This window comes from Porites lutea, chromosome 1 (genome assembly GCF_958299795.1).
Source record: "Porites lutea chromosome 1, jaPorLute2.1, whole genome shotgun sequence".
Classification (NCBI taxonomy): domain Eukaryota; kingdom Metazoa; phylum Cnidaria; class Anthozoa; order Scleractinia; family Poritidae; genus Porites; species Porites lutea.
Window position 1 is genome coordinate 46,104,157 of NC_133201.1, and position 22,385 is coordinate 46,126,541.

The window sequence follows — 22,385 nt, forward strand, 5'->3', positions numbered from 1 at the left end:
TGCTTGCTGCCTTTTTTACCTTACGGTATTGAGTAGATTTCAGTCCCTTGCTATTCATGGACAAACATGATAAAATCGTCCCAGCCTTATTTCGAGGCAGTCCAATTTTCTAGTTCTGTTTTAGAACCACGTCCTGAAATGGGTGAGCGTGTGCTAGTTTTCTCCCTTGGGCAGTCCATTGCGGGCGGCATTTCCTTCCACTTTGTACGAAAAGAAAACAATCTCGTTCCCAGAGGCCGCGATCCCTTCTTACAGCAACGGGAATTACTCGTCCGTTACCCCATCCGCGGTACAAAAGTGTCGGCCGCTCTGGGGTCGAGATTGGCGAGAGAAACGAAACACTATGGCCGCGCTCAGCTTTTTTTGTGCAAGTTCGCGTTTGTCTGATTCTATACAGTGTAAAAATCCTTATTTTTAAATTATAGAGTCGGATAAAAGTGAATGTTATATCTAAACATGGCAACTGTACACGACCCCACAAGCTTTGAGCTTTAAACCATATCGTGTTTAAATAAAGGATATGTACCGTATTTATTCGAATAAGCGACCAACCTCGAATTAGCGCCCACCTCGAATAAGCGCCCATCCTAAAGGCAGAAAAAGTTAATAAGCGCCCAGCCTCGAATAAGCGCCCACCCCACACCACCTCCCTCCCACCCAAACTCAAACTCAAATAAGCGACCACCACCACCCCACCCCCCCCCCCCCAATATTGAATAAGTACTAATAAGAGACTTCCCCGAAGACGGAGGTTTCTTCAAAGTATTTTAGAGGAACCTTGCCTTGTTACATCTTCGAGTTTTGTTGTTACCATTTATTGTTTTGTTGCAAAATAAGCATACAACACTTGCTGAAAATGCTTAAAATTCAATAACTGCCCAGCCTTGAATAAGCGCCCACCTCAAATAAGCGCCCACTCTCAAGGTCCAAAAATTTAATAAGCGCCCAGGGCGCAAACAACTCAAACAACAATAACAATTCGAAACAATAGCAATGATTTCTACGCTCAATGCGTAAGTTTTAAAAGAATTACTTACATGTGCACTGCGATCGATCATGATGAGGATACTGGAAGCAACAACAACAACAACGAGCTTTATTTGCATGACCATACAAACACATACAGTATTGCAAAAGCTATGTTTAGGAATCAACAACACAGGGCAATTACGTTACTTTGAAAATAATTTGTCACGAACATCAAAACTGAAGCTGAATGAATTTCTGCTAAGTCTGCTAAGTACTAGTACAACTACTAAACCAAAATAACTAGAATACTACCACAGTTACCCACACTTTTTCTTCTTGGCTACATTTGGTCGTTTGGACCGTATTTTTGTAGCGTCATTACAAGAGCGAAAGTGAAAACTGAAACCTTTAAGTCGATTCGCTCGACCATGTCGACAGTCTCCTGCAAACAATTTGGTCTATGCCACTTCGCTTTTTCTCTTGATGTTGAAAAGTAAGTCTAGAAAGTTACGTTCCAATTAAGTTCCCAAACGTTTTACTGAACGGGAAAACGTAAAAATAAGGTTTCAATAGTCCATTTTCGAGTTCGCTATGACCGCTGAATTAAAGAAGTGAAGACGCATTTTTTACAGCCTTAACCTCAATCTGAAGTAATATATTCACAAATTCCAACGAGAAAAAGATCTGTTTATTACTCTGTCTATTGTGAGTATTCAAATTTCAAACACATACTTGCCAGAATTTCTGAATATTTTACTTTACGTCGAGGCTAACCCTGTATGAATGAGTCGTTAATGTTTATATTCAGCGGTAATTTTTAATTCGAAACTGGACTATTGGACGCGCGTAATTTTTTTTGTCTCCTCTACAAGCGACTGTAAGCAAAGGTCGGTAGATGCTCGCAGTAACGGATCCAGACCTTCAGATCAGTGGGGGGGGGGGTTGAAAAAATTTTTTCTTTCGGGCCTCAGTTTGGTCTAAAAATAAGACGGGTGGGGTCGGGCCCCCCGGGCCCCTCCCCTGGATCCGCCACTGCAACGTATGAGTAACCCTAGTTCTAGGCCATTTGCACTAAGAGTTCATGTGACATCGTTTTTTATGAAAATGAAATTTATTTGATTTTGTCTTCAAAAAACGATTGGTGGGTCATATCTTAAACAGAATAATAGTGATTTGGTTTTCAAACCCGCACCATTTTCTTAAAATGAGTAAGATCGTAGATGGTCACGTGACCAAAATGTGATTTTTAAAATTATGAATTACCTCTTTCTGAACACAAATTTTGCACTTAAACTTCGAGGAAAATATTGAAAAGATGATGTGGTAACGTTTACAGCACATCTGAGCGTCACTATCAAACGTCTACCAAGATATAAGCAAACAGTAGTTTTGGCTGCCATGTTGGAGGGCAAGAGTTTGCTCTCCAACATGACGGCCAATACAAATCATACTACTTTGTTGAAAAATCAAAGTGCCATAAAATATTTCCCTTAAAAGCATTCCATCTCAAATTTCGGCTGTAAGATAATTTTTATGAGCTCTGTCGATTTTTGGCATCGGCAAGATTCCAACTCATTGTTTAGAGGAAGCGTTGATCACGTGACCTCTTAGTGCAAGTGGCCTATCTGGTTTAGTCTGTATACGAAACTAGAGCGCCGAAATCCTTGTTTTAAGCCCCAACCTGTCTACAAGGATTTGAGTACGCGCCATGATTGGACTGTTAAAATAACCATTGACAATTTGCCAATAGAAATTCGAAACGCATTTTCGATAATTCGTTGAGTCCGTTGGGGGTCGATATTTATTTTAAGGCCTTTTAAAGTTAAAACCGTAAAAAAGAGGGGAATTCCAGCGCGTATTGCTTTTTTACAGCAATATTTCGGCTGGCCATATCAGCCTTTTTCATGTTACAAAGGAGAGAATACTACAAAATGTTATAAAAAAGGGAGTAAACTGGTAGGAGCCCCCTTAACTTGTCCTCAAATGGTACCACAAGGAGCTGAGTGAAACTTAAGCTTGCGGAGCGCTTTTTCCAATTTACACTTTATAAATGCCTTTTAATGGTTATTAAAAGAGATTTGACCCCTGAAAATTCATTTTCAGGCTGTCGGCCTAAGGTTTCAGAAATTCTCTGTACGTTTTCGTGTTTAAAAAAGGTTCCTTTTTTGTGTTTATCATTATCTTCGAGTCTTGATCGAGAGGCGGCTCGAAAGTGCCTTGTAATTCAGATGCTCTGATACATTAGTGTCTTTTTCAACGCCATTTAACTTTTGGATGGCTTCTTAACAATGTACTAGAAATCTGCCAAAATACGTTAGGTGCAACATGAAAAATATTGCCAATAAAGATTTTCAATTTTCACTTCAGGAAACCGAATTTCAGAAAAATCACAAATTTAGACAAATTAGATCTGATAATTGTGGGGGTTTTTTTCTTACTCCTACAATATCACAAATGTATTTTGGGTAGTTTTGTTTTTAAAAACGCCGACTAAATGTGTGAGGCTGCGTGCAAACGGATGCAACAACTCCCAACAATGTTGGGACCTGCAGTGCTTCGTAGGAAGGATACAACCCATAAGTCTTTGTAAACCATGCGTAATGAGCGTGCGTCGCCCCAATAATGATGGAAGAGCTGTGCAAACGGATCCAACATTGTTGCGCTACGCTTCGGCGATCACGGAACAAAAGAAATGTTGGGAGTTGTTGGCTGAAAAGTTTGACCGGTTTCAAACTTTACGTAACAACATGCAACAGGGTGCAAACGGACGCAACATGTAACATCCAACAATGCTGCGTCTGTTTGCACGGGGCTTGAGAAACACCTGGGTCATTGTTTTGTCCTGACGACTTTTTACAGGTCACCCCGCAACGCGTATGACGTCACATTCCGCTTTCCAAGCTTGAATTTTTTTCTATGATGGTATTTAAAGGGAAATTATTAGATAGTCTCTATTAACATAGTTAAAAGGACTAATAATTAATTTTTGTGCTCAATAGCAGAAATGCAGTAAGTATTTTAGCAGTTTAAGGTGGCTCGATACAGTTTTTCAGGGCCAATATCTCCCAAGTTTGAGTATAAACAACGTCGCCATAAACAAAGATTTTAAAAAATTGCCAACACAGCTTGCAATGACATAGCAGTTGACATAGCAACGAAATGACGCCATTACCTAATTTACTTGCAGTAGTACTTCTCGGTGCTGGGAGCTGTTCTTCCAAAATCGTTCAAGGGAGCTTTTTGCTCCAATACCGCCTCATTGTTGGTAAAGCTTAAGCGAAATCTGTAACAGCGTTATCGAGATATTTTGGGATGAAGTTTTTATGGTTAGAAATACAGTAAAAAATGGATAATCTTAATGTTTGGCCCATATCTGTAGAAAACGAAGCGTTTTTGACAAGCAATTCCACCTCATAGTAGTTTCAATCTTTTTAAAAACGAGTGCGAAAGATCTTGTAGATAGCTCCAGCCGATTGCTAGAAAGGAGGATTTGATTAGTATGTATCGAAGCACTCTTGTTAGCGACTTTGTAAACATATTGGTCTACTTGAACGAAATAATCCAACTGCTCGATAGATTTTTAAAAAAATTGAGATTCCGAAGATTAAACGTCTTTTTAGGAGACCCTTTGAGGATTGATATATTGTAAGGCAGTAAAATTAAGGGCCACAATTCGGTAATTTTTCATCGGAAATTTTGTCTTTACAAGTGAAAGCCCCTCATTATTGAAGGGTATTGTCTCCAAGGTTTCGTTTTCAGGTGAACAGGAGTAACTATCAATGCATTTAAAATATGCAAAAATGCTAGCTATTGTTGTGCACAAAAACATGAAACTTGGAGACAATACCCTGAATAATCAAATCAAACTGTTCACCATCAGCCAGCTACTAAATTTGCATCGGTACAAACTGTTTGGCTCATCCTTGGTGTAAAAACCTGTGAAACTCACGAGTGACGCAAAACGGTGAATACAAATAAGCCACTGAGAAGTCAACATAATAGAGCCCCAGGGAAAATAATAGCTACAAAAGAAAGAAAAACTTCACAGGTTTTTACACCGAGGTAAACCCAACTGTTTAACCTATTCCCGTTTTCTTTGACCGAGTTTTGTGAAGTCCTTATGTTCATCAAACCTCGTCACAACACGTGTGATCAAAAACTGGGATTCTTTCTTTTTTCTTGCGACTCGAGCAACCTCCTTTCGGATTATGATTTCGCACCTTGACAAAGACTTAACAGATCTTCTGCTTGGGGCTCCGACGTTTTTATTGTGATGTTTTCTAGGTTTTAATGCTCAGTGCGCTTTTCGTTACACCTGGCCGACTCTGTTACAGGGAAAATCCAGAAAACCAAGCGTAGTGTAATTGAATTGTTTTGAGTATGTTGCTAGATGGACAACCTCGACGTTGAAACCAGTAAATCGGTTGCAATTAAAGAATTCCTAGGTTGACTGGACTGTCTAGTTGTGCATTGGTTTGGATGACCGCCATTTGTTGGGGGGGGGGGGAGGTACTCACCAAATTTTATCGGGAGACGCTTCGCTCCGAGGTCCAACCCCTTACCCTTTTTTCACGAAAGAGGTACCCCTTTCGTACACCTTCTATTGACAAATGGTGCCCCTTTCACATATCTTGTTTTGAACTTTGCATCCCTTTTAACTGCTGTAAATACACTGTCGTTTAAATAGGAATCAATGACAAAAATAGAACGTTTTCTCGACTTTATAAGGCAATAAAATTGATCTGTTAGCCCTTTGGGCCCTTTCACAGACCCAAATGACAGATTTCCCTACCCTTTCGTATACTTCAACGCGTAAAATCCCTACCTTTTCATATACCTGTAGCCTGAAAAGATACTCCTTTCGGGCGGAGCCTCCCCATATAGACCATTATAGGGGTCCCCCCCCCCCCCCGGGCTGACAAACAAAAGTATTTTAAAACCAATCCGGTAAGGAAGCACAAACTATCAAATCCTCGGTCTGGCCAGTACCTTACGTATGCGAACAGCCATATCATCCCGGCAGTGACAGCCATAAACAGCTGTTGTGTGCGCTGTTTAAGGCTTGACTAAGAGCACATTAAGCTCACTGAGCCATAGAAGTGTTCCATTGATTTATCCGTCTATTTGTGTGCAAACTGAAAACAACGCAAAAAAAATTTTACATTGTCATGCACCTCCTTCCATCGTCAACTGTTATTTTTTTTCAGTTGATTTTTGACGAATTCCATGTTTAGTCTCCTCTTCTACGATTAACATGAACAACAGATCAGATTAATACACCTTACAGTACGTAGAGCGACATATAGGCGAATCTTTGCTGACGTCACTGTTTACATTTTTCCTCATTATCATACGACTTAACTCATAGAAGCCGTGGTCATATATATGAAATAAATGCAAAAGTTGAAAGAGCTGATTAAGTTGAGCAATTTGTACAATTTTTAGTTCTTTGCAAGCAATATTAAAGGAAATATCACCCATGAAAAACTGCGAAATTGCTGTGTGTCAAAAAAGTTAATGAGCCATACATTCTCTGTAAAATTTCGAGTTTTTAGTAGAGAATTTCACCGAAACCATTAATTTAACCAAATTTTCAGAGATAACTGAAACTGTTATGCCCTTTCAATATTCAGAGTTTTTATGTTATTAGCGTCACGAGATGGTGATAAGCATATGTTAATGAGGCAAAAAGTGTAAACAAAGATTCGCCTACTCCGGGTAAAATGCCGGGTACAGTCAAACGTTACCTAAGTTGTGTTAGATCCGTAGAGTTGACAATAAAGCTAAGAAGTGCTCACTGACATGATTAATGCCAAACAAAGTTTGATAATGCTTAAGACATTTGAAGTGTTACTAACCACTTCGTTGACGGCACTTAAATGAGTTCTTACTTTTAGTTCTGGCTCAACAATGCAAATACTATTGTTTACATCAACTATTGTTTACATCAAATAAAGAAGAAACGAATAACGTAGCCAAAATGATTCACGAAAGTTTATTTTCACTTTTTTAGAGCTTACCATGAATTACTCATAGTTAATAACACTGATATGATGTATGTAATTATCTTCAGTTTGAAACGGCGTGCACTTGATGAGCTCTAGTACTAATGACTGGAGCAATACTCACGCGAACCTTTATGGCAATAACTCATTATGGAAAAAATTGACATGTGAACAATACGCTTCAAATTGCGTAAACTGTGCGAATAGGCTACGCATTTTTATCAACTACCGATTGATTGACAAGCACGCAACTAGATATATAGAGGTGACGAATCAGCAAGTTGACACCAGTGTGACGGTTTCGGTCAGAGATTCGTTATGGCAAGTTCTGGGAAAGCAAGCTTTATAATCCTGTTTCTAAGCATAGTTTTAAAAGGAAATGATGTGGTGTTACCAGGAATAGCAGGTAAGAATATACTGTTTACGAGGTCGACTTAAGTAATCGCAATGCATGGCTCAGTCGCTCGATCACCGCAGTTCTAGTCTGTAAGGCCAGTTTTAAGGGACTTAAAATACGAACGTATTTACATCAAAAGTTAAAGTAAAAGACTTTCATAGTATTTAATGTATGGTCAGGAAGTCTTATGTTATTTAAAGTAAAACCACAACCCCTAAGAAGCGAGATGTTTGGTTAGGCCCAACCGTAGTTTTTACAAACGTATCTTATTCCATAAAATAATAACATGCAATGAGCAAGGAGCTTCTTCTTTGAGTGCCAGTTCATTTAGTTTCCTTTAATTATTACTCCAGTTGTTTCAAAAACGACGGAGGCCAAGGGATTGGACAAGGTTCTTGCTACTTCTTGAAAAGAGCTCACACGTTGCGAAAACTGATAGGACAGAACGCGCTCTCACTGTCTAATACAGGGTTGATAAAGGTTGGGCGATGAAACAAGCGCCCCGCTCTTCATTCCCGGTAATGTGTGATACGGAGTAGGACTGGCACGAGTGCTCTTTCCGCGCCTCCAGGCCGTGCGCTTGAGGGCCGACGAAATTTTCCTTTTTGCCAACAGGAAATTCAATTTTCTTTTTGTAATTTCAGGCTACAGTGTTAAATAGATAAATCGTTTATAACAATTAATTAATAAACAGTTTCAAATGTTTATATCTCTATCCCTATAAGTCAAACTTGTTGGTCGTTTAATGCCAAAATTTAAGTTTAATTTGAAAGTGTTGAATGCCTCCTCCTTCCGCTAAATATGACCTAATCGTCTTTTGCCGTTTCGTTTGCAAAAGCTTAACACTTCTTAACCGCAGTTTTTTATATATGTTAAAGAGAGGTAAATTTTATATTACATACCAAAAACTTAGCTAGATATATTTGGATATAGTGACGTTGTACTACTTCAAACTTTACTTCTCTGGTGCAACGCGCAATGGCGATTCGCGCAATGCGTCGCAAATCCGGCAAACTGTAGTGTGAACAACTGGTAGACTTTTCCTCTGTTTAAACACAACAAGATAAACAGTCTAAATGAGGGGCCACTCATTCTCAAGACTGTCTGCGTACATTCATATTTACTCCAGATATGAACAGCTAAATACTATCCAAAAAAACAAATTTTGACAAGGAAATTTGAGCTGCGATTAACTGCGCAATTCTCTTAACGCGCGGCACAGAAAAGCAGACGCTATTATTGGTTGGTTACAAACACGCCACATCATGTTCTAGTTTTGTTTGTGTGGTTTAATAGAGAAGTGCGCAATAGACCTTTTCACTTTTTTTTTCAACTTTTGACGTGGACAAGTTATGGAAAAACCGTCAACACCACTGAAAATAGCGACCTTAAGATTAGTAAGATAGCCTAGTTTGAAAGTGATTTGTTGAAAACTAACAAAGATATAGCCCCTCAAAGTCGCGAAATTTTACAGACGTTTGTATGGTGGGGGGTTGAACTTGCCCCTCACCATACAAACACCGAACACAGAAAAGCAGACGCTATTGTTGGTTGGTTACAAACACGCCACATCATGTTCTAGTTTTGTTTGTGTGGTTTAATAGAGAAGTGTGCAATAGACCTTTTCACGGTTTTTTTTTTTTTTTACCACTTTTGACGTGGACAAGTTATGGAAAAACCGTCAACACCGCTGAAAATAGCCCCTTAAGATTAGTACGATAGCCGAGTTTGAAAGTGATTTGTTAAAAACTAACGAAAATATAGCCCCTTAAAGTCGCGAAATTTTATAGACGTTTGTATGGTAGAGGGCACAAACTTGCCCCCCCCTCCCCCCCCCTTCCCCCACCATACAAACGTCGTAAATTTTCGCAACTTTGCGAAGCTATATCTTCGATCGCTTGAGACGTATCACTTTCAAATTTGGCATTGTTACTAATATTAAGGCGCTCTTTCCAGCGGTGTCGACGGATTTTCCCTAACTGGTCCATGTCAAAAGTTGAAAAAACTCGCGAAAAGGGTCTATTTATATTCGTTGACAATCAATGGGGACATTAAGACCAAAGAGTTTTCAAGCCTACATAATGGGTTAACTTACAAAAATGTTCGTAAGAAGTCCAGGAGGATGATTTGGATTTTAGTTGCAGTTCACATTTTGCTGGCGAAATCCGAGAAACTTGTTGGTAGGAGAAGATGGCTGTCTTCTTATGATAAAAATATTTTGCGAACTTTGGAAGACTTAATGTATTTTTTACAAGGAAGCTTATGTCACGCTTTTGCTCATGTGTAATTTGTTTATTATTCAGTAAATTAATGTGCAGAATTTTTTTCCCCTTTTCTGTAAATTGTTTTCAGAGGGATAAACAAAATTCAATATCCGGTCTTCAGCCACAATTTCAAACAACTCCGGCTCTGCTATTAATAAAATTGGGATAAATTTTTACCGTTTTTGCTGTTAGTTTGAGTCGCCAGAAGATCAAGTTCCTAATAATTATTATTCCGTTTTTTTTTTTCACGAGAGCGTTTTAACGAGCAGCGACTCCTGTGCTCCTCGCAGTAAAATTAACTAAGATAATGGGTTCATGATAACCGTCACGAATATAGAGACATTCCATGACCACTTTGCCCACTATGATAAAGTTACAGTAACTGGTTTAGTTGCTGTAGATGGTGTAGTTAGTGTAGTTGGTGTAGTATATGTAGTTGCTGTAGTTACTGTAGTTTGTGTAGTTGCTGTGGTTACTGTAGTTGCTGTAGGTAGGTGTGGTATATGTAGTTGCTGTAGTTGGTGTGGTTACTGTAGTTAGTGTAGTTGGTGTAGTATATGTAGTTGATGTAGTTAGTGTAGTTAGTGTAGTTGGTGTAGTAAATGTAGTTGGTGTAGTTGGTGTAGTTGGTGTAGTTGCCGTAGTTAGTGTAGTTGGTTTAGTTGGTGCAGTTAGTGTAGTTGGTGGAGTATATGTAGTTGGTGTAGTTACTGTAGTTGGTGTAGTTAGTGTAGTTGGTGGAGTATATGTAGTTGGTGTGGTTGCTGTAGCTAGTGTAGTTGGTGTAGTATGTGTAGTTGGGGTAGTTTGTGTAGTTTGTGTAGTTTGTGTAGTTTGTGTAGTTGGTGTAGTATATGTAGTTGGTGTAGTTTGTGTAGTTACTGTAGGTAGTGTACTTGGTGTAGTTATTGTAGTTACAGTAGTTTGTGTAGTTGCTGTAGTTACTGCATGCAATGTGTAGTTGCTGTAGTTAGTGTAGTGTGTGTAGTTGCCGTAGTTAGTGTAGTTGCTGTAGTCGGTGTAGTATGTGTAGTCAGTGTAGTTGCTGTAGTTAGATAATAGACAGATAATAATTACGTAAATCCTAACTTACGTGAACACCCAAAAAACTGTTGTGTGTGCCATCGGCGTTTTCTCTGTTTAATATATATATTTTTTATGTTGAGGGTGTTGTTGTGGTTGTTTGTTTAATGAAATAATGCTGCTTTGTTAATTCGGTTATTTTGAAATATTATCATGATAAGTGATTTCCCTTGTTATAAAGCTTTCAACGGGTAAAGATATTTTTAGATTTCTTTTGCCTTATGTTGGGTTTCTTTTGCCTTATGTCGTGTTAGCACGACTCGAGATGGAATTCAAGAGTCGCTTGAATTTTGCGAGTTGTTGGTCCAAACGTCGACTTCCCGCAAGATACGGCTTGTGATCGTCTACCGTCCACAGAATTGTGATGACCACCGCAGGGTTCCCATTAACACTTTTCTGATGGAGTTTTCTGACCTGATGGAGTCCACTATTCTATCCAAAGAGCCTTTGATTGTCGTTGGTGATTACAACATACATGTGGATGTTCCTAATGACACTGATGCACTTAAGTTTTTAGATCTGCTTGAGTATCTCGGTTTGGAGCAGCATGTGACAGAGCCAACGCACATACGTGGTCACACCCTGGATCTTGTTATAACAAGAAAGATTGAGGATATTCTGGCGAGTCCACCACGCGCCTGTCGCTATTTCTCCGATCATGCAGCTGTACATTGTCATGTTGCCATAAGTAAGCCTTCATTTCAGACTAGGATAATAAAGTTTAGGAAAACTAAATCCTTGGACGCTGAGAGCCTATCGTACGATGTAGTACTTACAGGGCTATGTGATCGAGGTAATAGCGATCCCATCACCCCACTGGACTTGGATGTACTTGTTGAGGATTACACGACCACACTCTCTCAAGTTCTTGATCGCCACGCACCTTTAAAAACCAAAACAGTGCGGGCTAGGCCCAAGGTACCCTGGTATACCAGTGAGATAGCCGAGGCAAAAAGGCGACGCCGGAAAGCAGAACGGAGATGGAGAAGAACACGATCACAGGAAGATTTGTTGGCATTCAAGAAACTCAAGAACCACGTTACTTATTTAAGTACACGGGCTAAGCGTGCTTTCTACTCAGACTTTGTGAACGACAATAGTGAAAACCAAGGAAAGCTATTCAGGGCCACTCGACTTCCTAGGAATGAGTTGTGTTTTCCAGAATACACGGACAACTCAATCTTAGCCAACGATATCGGGCGGTTTTTCGACCGTAAGATTGCAAAGATTCGGGCAGAGCTTGATGCGTGTACTCTTCATCCTGGGGCGGTGGCTGAGGATAAAGTGTTTACAGGCGATAGGAAACTTGATCATTTCAATACGTATTCTGTGGAAGATATAAGGAAGCTGGTCAGTAGATCATCGAAGAAAAGCTGTCAACTTGATCCTATGCCGACCAATTTAGTAGTCGGCATGTCCGATATGCTTCTCCCCATCATCACTAATGTCGTGAATTCTTCACTTTCCTTGGGACACTTTCCATCTGATTGGAAAACGGCCCTTGTGGATCCAAGACTGAAGAAGACCAAGCAAGGGACTTCCTTATCCAATTTAAGACCTGTGAGTAATCTGCAATACCTCTCTAAATTGGTTGAAAGGGCAGTTTATGATCAGACAACCGATCACGTTACTCAGTCGGGTTTGTATCCCATCCTCCAGTCAGCCTATCGACTTGGTCATAGCACAGAGACTGCCCTATTGAAGATACAGAATGACATACTAGCTGCAATGGACAATCAACGAGTTACTCTTTTGGTATTGCTAGACCTGAGTGCAGCATTTGACACGATTGACCACCAAGTGTTGTTGAATCGCCTGTGCGTGACGTATGGAATTACAGGTACCGCTCTTAAATGGTTTCACTCGTATTTATCAAACAGGAAACAGCGAATCCTGATTAACGGGAGCTATTCGAGTGACTTTGATCTGCCTCAAGGGGTACCTCAAGGATCATGTCTTGGTCCCTTGCTCTTCACGTTGTACGCAAGTAAGCTCTTCGATGTTGTTGAATCCCATCTCCCTAACGTTCACGCATACGCTGATGATACGCAGCTCTATATCTCATTTAAGCCGGATGGTTCTGCTACTGAGACGGATGCTGTTGACGCTCTACAAGCTTGCATCAGGGACATAAGAACCTGGATGGTCCAAGACAAACTTCGGCTGAACGATGCTAAGACCGAGTTTCTTATTATAGGTACACGCGCACAGTTAAATAAGGTTATGATAAGTGACTTGCAAGTAGGTGAGGTAAAGGTTTCTGCGGTTTACTCTGTTAGAAACCTGGGTGCTTGGTTTGATGCAAACATGAATATGACCACACATATTAACAGCATATGTCAGAATATTTATTACCATCTACATAACATCCGGCGTATTAGAAAGTATTTATCATATGATAATAGGAAGTCCATTGTACAGGCTATTATAATGTCACGATTAGACTATTGTAACGGTCTATTATATGGTACGCCCGCTGTTCATCTTGGTAAGCTGCAACGCCTGCAGAACGCGGCAGCTCGGCTGGTATGTACTATATCTAGGTATGATCCTATCACACCATCCCTGATCAACCTGCACTGGCTTCCGGTTACCCACAGAATAGAATTCAAGATAGCAATGCTAGTTCACAAATGTATCTACGGCGTCGCACCACAATATCTTTTAGACTTGATAAAAATCAAAGAGAGCTCGCGGTATCAGTTGAGATCATACCGGGGCATACTCCTAATGGACAATACCTATAGAACAAAAAAGACACTCGGGGATAGGGCGTTTGAAAATGCTGCGCCCAAAGTATGGAATCGACTCCCTCTAGAAATTAGACAATGTCAATCATTGAACATTTTTAAAGTTTTACTAAAGACACATCTTTTTAAATTAGCTTTTTATTAGTTCTTTTATTAACTCATATTTTACTTTTATTGTTTTCCGAAAATTGTAAATTATTATTATTATTATCATTATTTGGACTAGCCATTTATTCCTTTAAGATTTTAGTGTTGTAATGCGCACTCGATCATATCTTTATCGCATGCTAGACTGCGCAATATAAGAAATAAACATTATTATTATTATTATTATGATCGCAGTAATAAACACCTCATCGTATATTACCGTAAAGTTTCGGAAAGTAGCGAGCCTCTCAAAGAAGCAAGCTTCAGAAAGTTGTGTTTGATTTCACAGGTGTTAGCAAATCACCATTATTAATTTCCTACAGCAACTACAGTAAGTACACCAAACTATACCAAACCACATCAACGTACACCAACTACACCAAATTACACCAAACTACACCTGCAACTACACCAAACTACACCAACTACACCAAACTACACAAAACTACACCAAACTACACCAACTACACCAACAACACAAAACTATACTAAACTACACCAAACTACACCTGCTACAGCTACAACATCAAGTACAGCAATTACAGCTACTACACCAACTAAAGCTACTACAGCAACTACAGCAACTACACACACTACAACTACTACACCAACTACACCAACTAAAACTGCTACAGCAGCTACAGTAACTACACCAACTACACCAACTACAGCTACTACACCAACTACAGAAACTACACTAACTACACCAACTACAGCTACTACAGCAACTACAGCTACTACACCAACTGAAGCTACTACAGCAACTACAGCAACTACACATACTACATATACTACAACTACTACACCAACTCCATCAACCACAACTACTACACCAGCTACGGTAACTACACCATCTACAGCAACTACAGCAACTATACCAACTACAGCTACTACACCAACTACAGCAACTACACTAAGTACACCAACCACACCAACTAAGGCAACTACATCAACTACACAACTACACTAACTACACCAGCTACAGCAACTACGCTAAGTACACCAACTACAGCAACTACACTAACTACACGAACTACAGCAACTACGTATATACGCTAACTACACCAGCTACACATACCACACCAACTACAGCAGCTACACCAAGTACGGCTACTACAACAACTACAGCAACCACATTAACTACAACAACTACACTAACTACACCAACTACACTAACTACACCAACTACAGCAGCTACACTTACTACACCAACTACTGTAACTACACCAACTACAGCTACTACACCATCTATAGCGACTACTTTAACTACACCAACTACACTTACTACAGCAACTACAGCAACTACACTAACTACACCGAGTACATGTACAGCTACTACACCAACTATAGCAACTACACTAACTACACCAGCTTCACATACTACACCAACTACAGCAACTACGGCTGCTACACCAACTGCGGCTACTACGCCAACTACAGCAACTACGCTTACTTTAATCTTGGAGCCATGTCTGGCAGCTGAAATTTAACACAGATAAATGCGAAGCGATGCGCATTTCTAAAAAAATTGATTACTCAAGTCCTCAATACCATCTATGTGGTAACCAATTAAAAGCTGTATCTGAAGTTAAGGATCTCGGAATCTATATTACTTCGAACCTGTCATGGAGTATGCAAGCTAACAAATGCGCAAATAAGGCAAATAGTGTGCTTGGATTCATTAGGCGAACGGTGGGTCCTAAAAATCCTCAGTTGTTTTCAAAACTTTATAAGAGTCTAGTACGTCCGATACTCGAGTACTGCTCTCCAGTTTGGTGTCCGCACCTTAAAAAAGACTTAAACACCTTGGAGAAAGTACAACGTAGAGCATCTAAATGCGCCCTTGGAAATATTGGGCAAGACATGCCTTACGAAGAACGCCTAAAGCTCCTTAAATGGCCATCACTTGAACAAAGAAGATTATTTTCGTCGCTTATCGAGTGTTATAAGACAATAAATAGACTTAATGGACTTGATCCCTCGGCATTTTTCACATTTGCACATGATTTTCGGCCCTTAAGAGCCAACCATCGTTTTAAACTTAAGCTTACATCAGCAACTTTAAATAGTTTTAAGCATTCTTTTTTTATACGCATAATAGATAAGTAGAACAATCTTCCAAAGGAAGTTGCTGAGGCGGAGAATTTGAATATTTTCAAGAACAGACTGAGACGTTATCTTACAGATTTTCCTAGTGAACACTAAGTTCTTTTACTGTGTGATGTTTTATATACATATATAGTTACTATTTTAAATAGTTGTAAATAATTTTTTTCTTAATGTATTTTATTATCAGGAGATAAACTAGAAAGGGATAACCTCTTTTATCTCCTTTTCACTTTCCGATTTGGATTTGTGAATAAACAGTTATTATTATTATTATTATTATTATTATTATTATTATTATTATTATTATTATTATTATTATTATTATTATTATAACTACACCAGCTACAGCAACTACACTAACAACGCCAACTACACCAACTACAGCAACTACCGGTACACTAAATACATTAACTACAGCAACTACACCAACTACACATACTACCTATACTACAACTACTACACCAACTCCATCAACCACAACTACTACACCAGCTACGGTAACTACACCATCTACAGCAACTACAGCAACTATACGAACTACAGCTACTACGCCAACTACAGCAATTACACTAACTACACCAACTACACCAGCTACAGAAACTACGCTAACTACGCCAACTACACATACTACAGCAACTACAGCAACTACACCAACTACACTAACTATAGCAACTACGCTTACTACACCAACTACACTAACTACCTCAACTACACCAACTACATAAATTACAGCACTGACTACGGCAACCGTATTGGGCTAAGTGGTCATGGAATGTCTCTATATTCGTGACGGTTATCATGAACCCATTACCCTATGTCTATGTCTATTAGTCTACGCTCGTCCTTACTTTCTTCGGTTATTGAAGAGTTGGAAAACTGATGAAGACCTGCAGTACGCAGTCGATCAATATGACAAAGATCATAACTCGTTTTCCTGAGATTCCCTTGTTTCCCTTCTCTCTGATGTGTGGCCCATGATTTGATCCCAGTACACTGCCTCGCACCTTTTTGCTCGGACGCGCTCGTTTCATAGCCCAATTCTTTAGATTCTTCACATCCCGATAACTATGAAGAATGTACAGAGCTATATTATCTCATTCAGGAGAGAAAAAACAACGGAATGAGGCCCTTCTCATCAGTCTTAACATAAACAGCCTGCAAAACAAATTTGATGAGCTATAAGGCATCGATGATCACCTGGAATCGCACATTATTCCATTTCTGAAACCAAAATTGATAAATCACATTCCAGTTACCTGGGTACCACAAAGTCAGACATAGAAGAGGGTGCTTATGGGGGTACCCACTTCTAAGTTAACTACTATTTTTTTGGCCAATTCTCAGTTAACTACTAATTTTGGCTAGCTGTTAACTTTCACTTTCCTACAGGGAATATTATTCCGTCATAACCCGAATTTCTCTTCCTTCAGCAAGTAAATCACTTTTGGGGGTAGGCCCTACTAAAATCAAGGTATAAATTTACATGAACTCTGCCACTAGTGCTATTTATAGGTAACTGAAAATATAAGTCCTATAATCATCAATGTGACACCGGCCTCATAGATCCAGACGTACCAGTCATGATCTGGTACTGATCTTCCCGACATGACCTTGCATGTCCTGCCATAAACTACTTCAAAGTCTCCTTCTTCGGCACTTTCATTATCTGATCGGAATCAGTCTTGTACTTATCTGGTTGCTGTATGTCCTGTATCTTGTTGTTGGCCTAAGTTTCAATCCATTTTTAATCCTTGCAATCCATTGCAACAGACGACGAGAAATATTATCAGTGCCAAAATATAGTCTTAAATACCAAACTGGACCATTATTTTTAGAATTCAATTGATGAATTCAACCACTTTTTGCACCGATGGGAGAGACATGGAGTGCTGACAAAGTAATTAAAGTATTTGACACGGGACAATTCGACTTTTCGTGAGTGTAGCCCACTTCGAACTCAAGGTTCTTTTAAGGGATTCCTTTACCGTGGTTCCAAAGTCTTGAGCGTACGTAGTTCAAAGCACTAAATGTTTTGTGTTGAAGTGAGAAACCGCGTGTAGGTTTTCCACCTGCGTTGTCAGCAGTTTTTTGTACCTCGATACAAATTTTGTCGACATCCTCTTTCTCGTCCCTCAATGTTACATTTTTCGCAGACGTAACTTTTTCGCGCATTTTAAAACCCTGATAAAGATATCCAAGGGTTTCAAAAAATAAAACTGACGAAACTGTTTCAGAAAGACCGGTTTAAACACGAACTTTCTTTCTATTAAAAATCTCAATAGTTAGAACTCCAACATCAGTTACAAAAATGATTTCTCGTAAGTACAAATCCCATGTACTTAAAAGAAAGATCGCTGATTTCTTTGAGCACTCAGAAATTCTTTTTGGCCAGATCAAATGCTAAGAGTCACAGCTTTTTTATTTAGGTAGTAATGTTCAACTTGGCGATCTTTTGGGTCCGAAAAACAGTATTTTCCTTTTCCGAACAGAGAAATCTTGTTAACATTAGAAGACGAATTATTCGTTGAGTTGTCTACAACCACCTCTTTGACTGACGCTTTTTTATGTCAGAAAATAGCATTTCTGTTTGCAAAACTTTGTTGCTTTCATTAACATTAATATAATATCACTTAACTGTTAACTTTTCATTTATCAGTTAACTACTAATTTTTTGGCCAATTATCAGTTAACTACTGTTTTTTTGGCCAAATATCAGCTAACTGTTAACCCCATTCGCACCCTCATAGAACATATAGTGTAAGTTATATTTTTAGCTATTCAACCTATTGCTTATTTGACCGTGATGAACAAATGCAAACAATATAATGATACTTGTTTCACCAAGAAAACCGCCTGAATGTAACATAAGCTTCTTCCTTAAGACTGCGTTCGGGTCTGTTGTCATGTGAAAGCGGAATGCTGCATAGGCACCAAGGCGATTTAATGTGCCTGGCCAATTTAATCACGCCATTTTTGTTGAGGGTTATCTAATACTCGCAAATAGACTCCATTGGTGTTAGTGGTGATAAGAAGGGTGCCCTTTGGTACCAATGGCAGGATTGGTACCAATAGAAAAGGATGTCATTCCAATGGTTCTATTTGTAATATGCATCTCATTAACGGGACTTAGATTATTTTCTCATGTGGCCTGGCTGGGTACAGGGCTATTATGATGGTCCGTGGGTACCAATGGTTCGATTGGTCTATTGGTGAATATGCATCGCATTAAGGGGACTTAGATTATTTTCCATGTAGCCTGGCTGGGTAAGTAAAAGCGAACTTGCTTTCAAAGATGGCTTATACAACGAAGAATTCTTTTGACATGTTTGTATTTCGACTTCGCCGCTGTTAGCAATTACTGTTAGCGCTAGTTCAACCTCGCTTTGTAACTATTAGGGTGTTTCCACTTTGTGAGAGCGAAATTGTTTTGCGTGGTTGGCTTATAGAACGAGGAATCTTCATAATTTCACATGGGAAAATAATCTAAGTCCCCTTAATGAGATGCATATCCACCAACAGAACCATTGGAATGACATTATTTTCTGTTGGTACCAATCGTACCATTGTGAAAGGTTTGAATCCAGGAGTCATTTCAAAACGTTGAGTTTGATCGTCCGGGTGAACGTAGTCCTGAATAGGACTGTTGTTGTTGACAGACGTTTCGACAACCTGTGCGGTAGTCATCTTCAGCGTCAAAGTGAGTTGTATCATGTCAGTTGATGGTATTATACTCTGGTTATTGATCTGATTGGTCAATTATGTCGCGATTTTATTGGTCGTCTGTCAGTTAAGCCGTGATGTAATTGGCTATGAAGACTCGTAATCAGTGATTGGTGCGTTTCGATCCGTCTATTGTCACAGTTAAACAGGTCGTCTATTGTTAGTCAAGTTGTCAGTTCTCCAGTTGTTTTCTCGTAGTTAGTTTTGCTTGATCTCGTCAATAAGTCGTTTGTACGGTGCTGGTAACTGTTGGCTAAATTGACTGGGACTCTGCGACATGTAACGTATTCTACAGACAACTATCAACGTCTTACTTTAGAAAGCTGGTTTACTAACTTAGAACAAACACCACTGAATCGTAGCCAACAGTTACCAGCGCCGTACAAACGACTTATTGACGAGATCAAGCAAAACTAACTACGAGAGAACAACTGGAGAACTGACAATTTGACAATTATTTTATTATCGTTTCTATGGTTTCATCTTTCCAGGTGTCAATGGTGACATCTTTCGGAATCAAGACAACAATGCATGGTACAAAGCTGGCGTAAAGCTTGTCGAGGACAACCTTAAATTAAAAGCAAACAACAACACCGCCAAGAGCGCTATTTTGTTCCTTGGTGATGGAATGGGTATCACTACAATCACCGCGACACGATTCCTGGACGGACAACAAAAGGGACGCACGGGAGAGGAGAATGTTCTGAGCTGGGAAGTGTTTCCGTGGTCAGCTCTCGCTAAAACGTACTCAGTTGATGAACAAGGAACAGATTCCGCGAGCACCGCGACGGCATTCCTGAGCGGAATAAAAACCGATAGCGGTAAGTTTAAACCTTAACCGGGCACTTAATTGTTATATTGGCGCCCAAATATATGGTCTTTCAGACGCAAGATTTTTTTGCTTGCTTGGTGTTGCGGAATTGAAAAATATATTTGTGTATTTTGCATCTCATCATTTTATGACCGCACAGTCCAAAACGCCTGGGAACAAAGTCCACGCAGCAATGCGAATCTCTCGCCGAGTGCGGGATATTGCAATGTATAGCTACCTCGATATACTGGTATTTGTAAGTGAAAAGCTCCCTTATATTATAATATTAAGGAATCAAAATCTGCCAGAGGCCTTATTCCTTGCAAAGGCCGAAGGCCTTCGTGTAGCGAGTTTATAATAGCACGTAACTCCCACGAGGATAGTTAAGAAAAGTGAGATCTTGCTTTGGCCGTGTGTAACGTTCATTTTGTCCTTACCGCTGCTTTTCTTCCTATTTTGCCTTATACTTTCTCAGGCGTTATCGGTGTAAGTTCAAGTGTTACACGATTTCAGTGCTCTTCGGTAACTGAACAGAGCAAAGCCGCCTCCATTCTCACGCTTGCTGAGAAGGCTGGAATGTCAACGGGAATCGTGACCACCGCACGAATTACACACGCAACTCCCGCGTGTGCGTATGCTCACTCAGCAAACCGCAATTGGGAAAGTGACGGTGATATAAGCAAGACTGTAACGGATGATGGGTCCAAGTGCAAGGACATAGGTATTGTTTAATAAAGTTGTATTTTACTGTAATCACGTTTGTTTTCACTCGTTAAATAACAAACATATAATTATACATGTATATGAGTTATGCTATTCCACTGTTGTTTGCTCTAAGAAGTTTTTGTAGATCTCTAGAAATCAAGGAGTAAAGAATTAGAGCAAAAAATTGCGCGCATGAGTTTTTACTTTATTGTTTAGCCACAGGGCGCCCACACAATCTGTGTCTGTGTGACCGATTTTTTATATTTTATAGTAAATGTACTGGATTAACCGTTTGCTTCACCTATAGCGGTACATCGCGAATTACGTATATAAATCAATGTTAAATAAACGTTGAATTACCTTGCCTTCGGTATATTGTGGTCATTTTTGCCAGGACCAGGGCTTACAATAGGAAGTTTAACAATTCAAACCCGAATCGTCTCCCCAGTGTAGTACGTTTGGTTATCGAGAGTAAAGCAAACAACAAATCAATTAGGGCACACACAAAAAAATGATTTTGCTGGTGCAATCTCAAATAACTCATAGTCTGTATTGTCCCGCAGTACGTTTACTGTTTGAGATTTACTTGGTATGCCAATTAATAATGCATTCATATCTTATGATATAGTATTTATTATTTTGTATCTACTCGCGGCATTTCACTTACAGTTTTTGACCTCTCATATTTTATATTACTATTTTTATATTTTTATTTACAGCCTTGCAACTTCTGGAGTTTCCCTACGGAAATGGCATGGAAGTTGTATTTGGTGGAGGCCGCAGGGAACTCATGCATAAGAATCAGACAGATCCTGAATACCCTGATAAAAAGGGAGACAGACTGGACGGCAGAGACCTGATTTCAGAGTGGGTCAATAAATTCCAGAACTCGAAATACGTCTGGAACAAAAACGAGTTTGATCAAATTGATGTGGACAAAGTTGATCATGTGATTGGTATGAAATTTTTTATATATACCTGGAGTTTTGAAAACCGGGTTAACAAAAAAATTCAACTCATTCTACTACTTGGCAATTTTAAAACAACAAAAGATCATTCAAAGACCGATTAAAAGCCTTTATCTGTCGCCGGGCAGTAAGTTAGCTGTCCCTTGAAACATGCATTTCAACGAGACCAAATTTAAAATGACGCAAATTTTAGAACACTTATTCAGTAGTCTGACTCCGTGAGGTTTCAAACCGGTATCATTTCAGTCTAGAAATTTTTAAGTTAAGTGTGCTGGAGCCAAAAAGTGCCTGGTTAAGACTTATATAACAACTTAAATAGTCAGCAAAACACTAATTTTTTCGCGGTCCGATAAACGACAGGATTTTGCATGAAATAGAGAACAAACTGATCGAAGCATAATACACAAATTATCACTTTCTTATCTGCAAAAACCGGCGTATGGTTCAAAGCCAAGAG

General features: G+C 39.4%; 1 protein-coding gene across 1 annotated transcript in view; it reads left to right on the top strand.

The window, feature by feature from the left end:
- The first annotated feature begins 7,248 nt into the window (after window positions 1-7,248).
- The window catches only part of LOC140930799 (alkaline phosphatase-like), a 50,158-nt gene continuing 35,021 nt past the window's right edge, over window positions 7,249-22,385 (top strand). Inside the window, exons 1-4 of the mRNA XM_073380515.1 lie at window positions 7,249-7,380; window positions 19,936-20,265; window positions 20,731-20,976; window positions 21,680-21,916. Coding sequence (XP_073236616.1) covers window positions 7,293-7,380; window positions 19,936-20,265; window positions 20,731-20,976; window positions 21,680-21,916 — 901 coding nt within the window. The 5' untranslated portion in view covers window positions 7,249-7,292. The remainder of the gene's footprint in view (window positions 7,381-19,935; window positions 20,266-20,730; window positions 20,977-21,679; window positions 21,917-22,385) is intronic.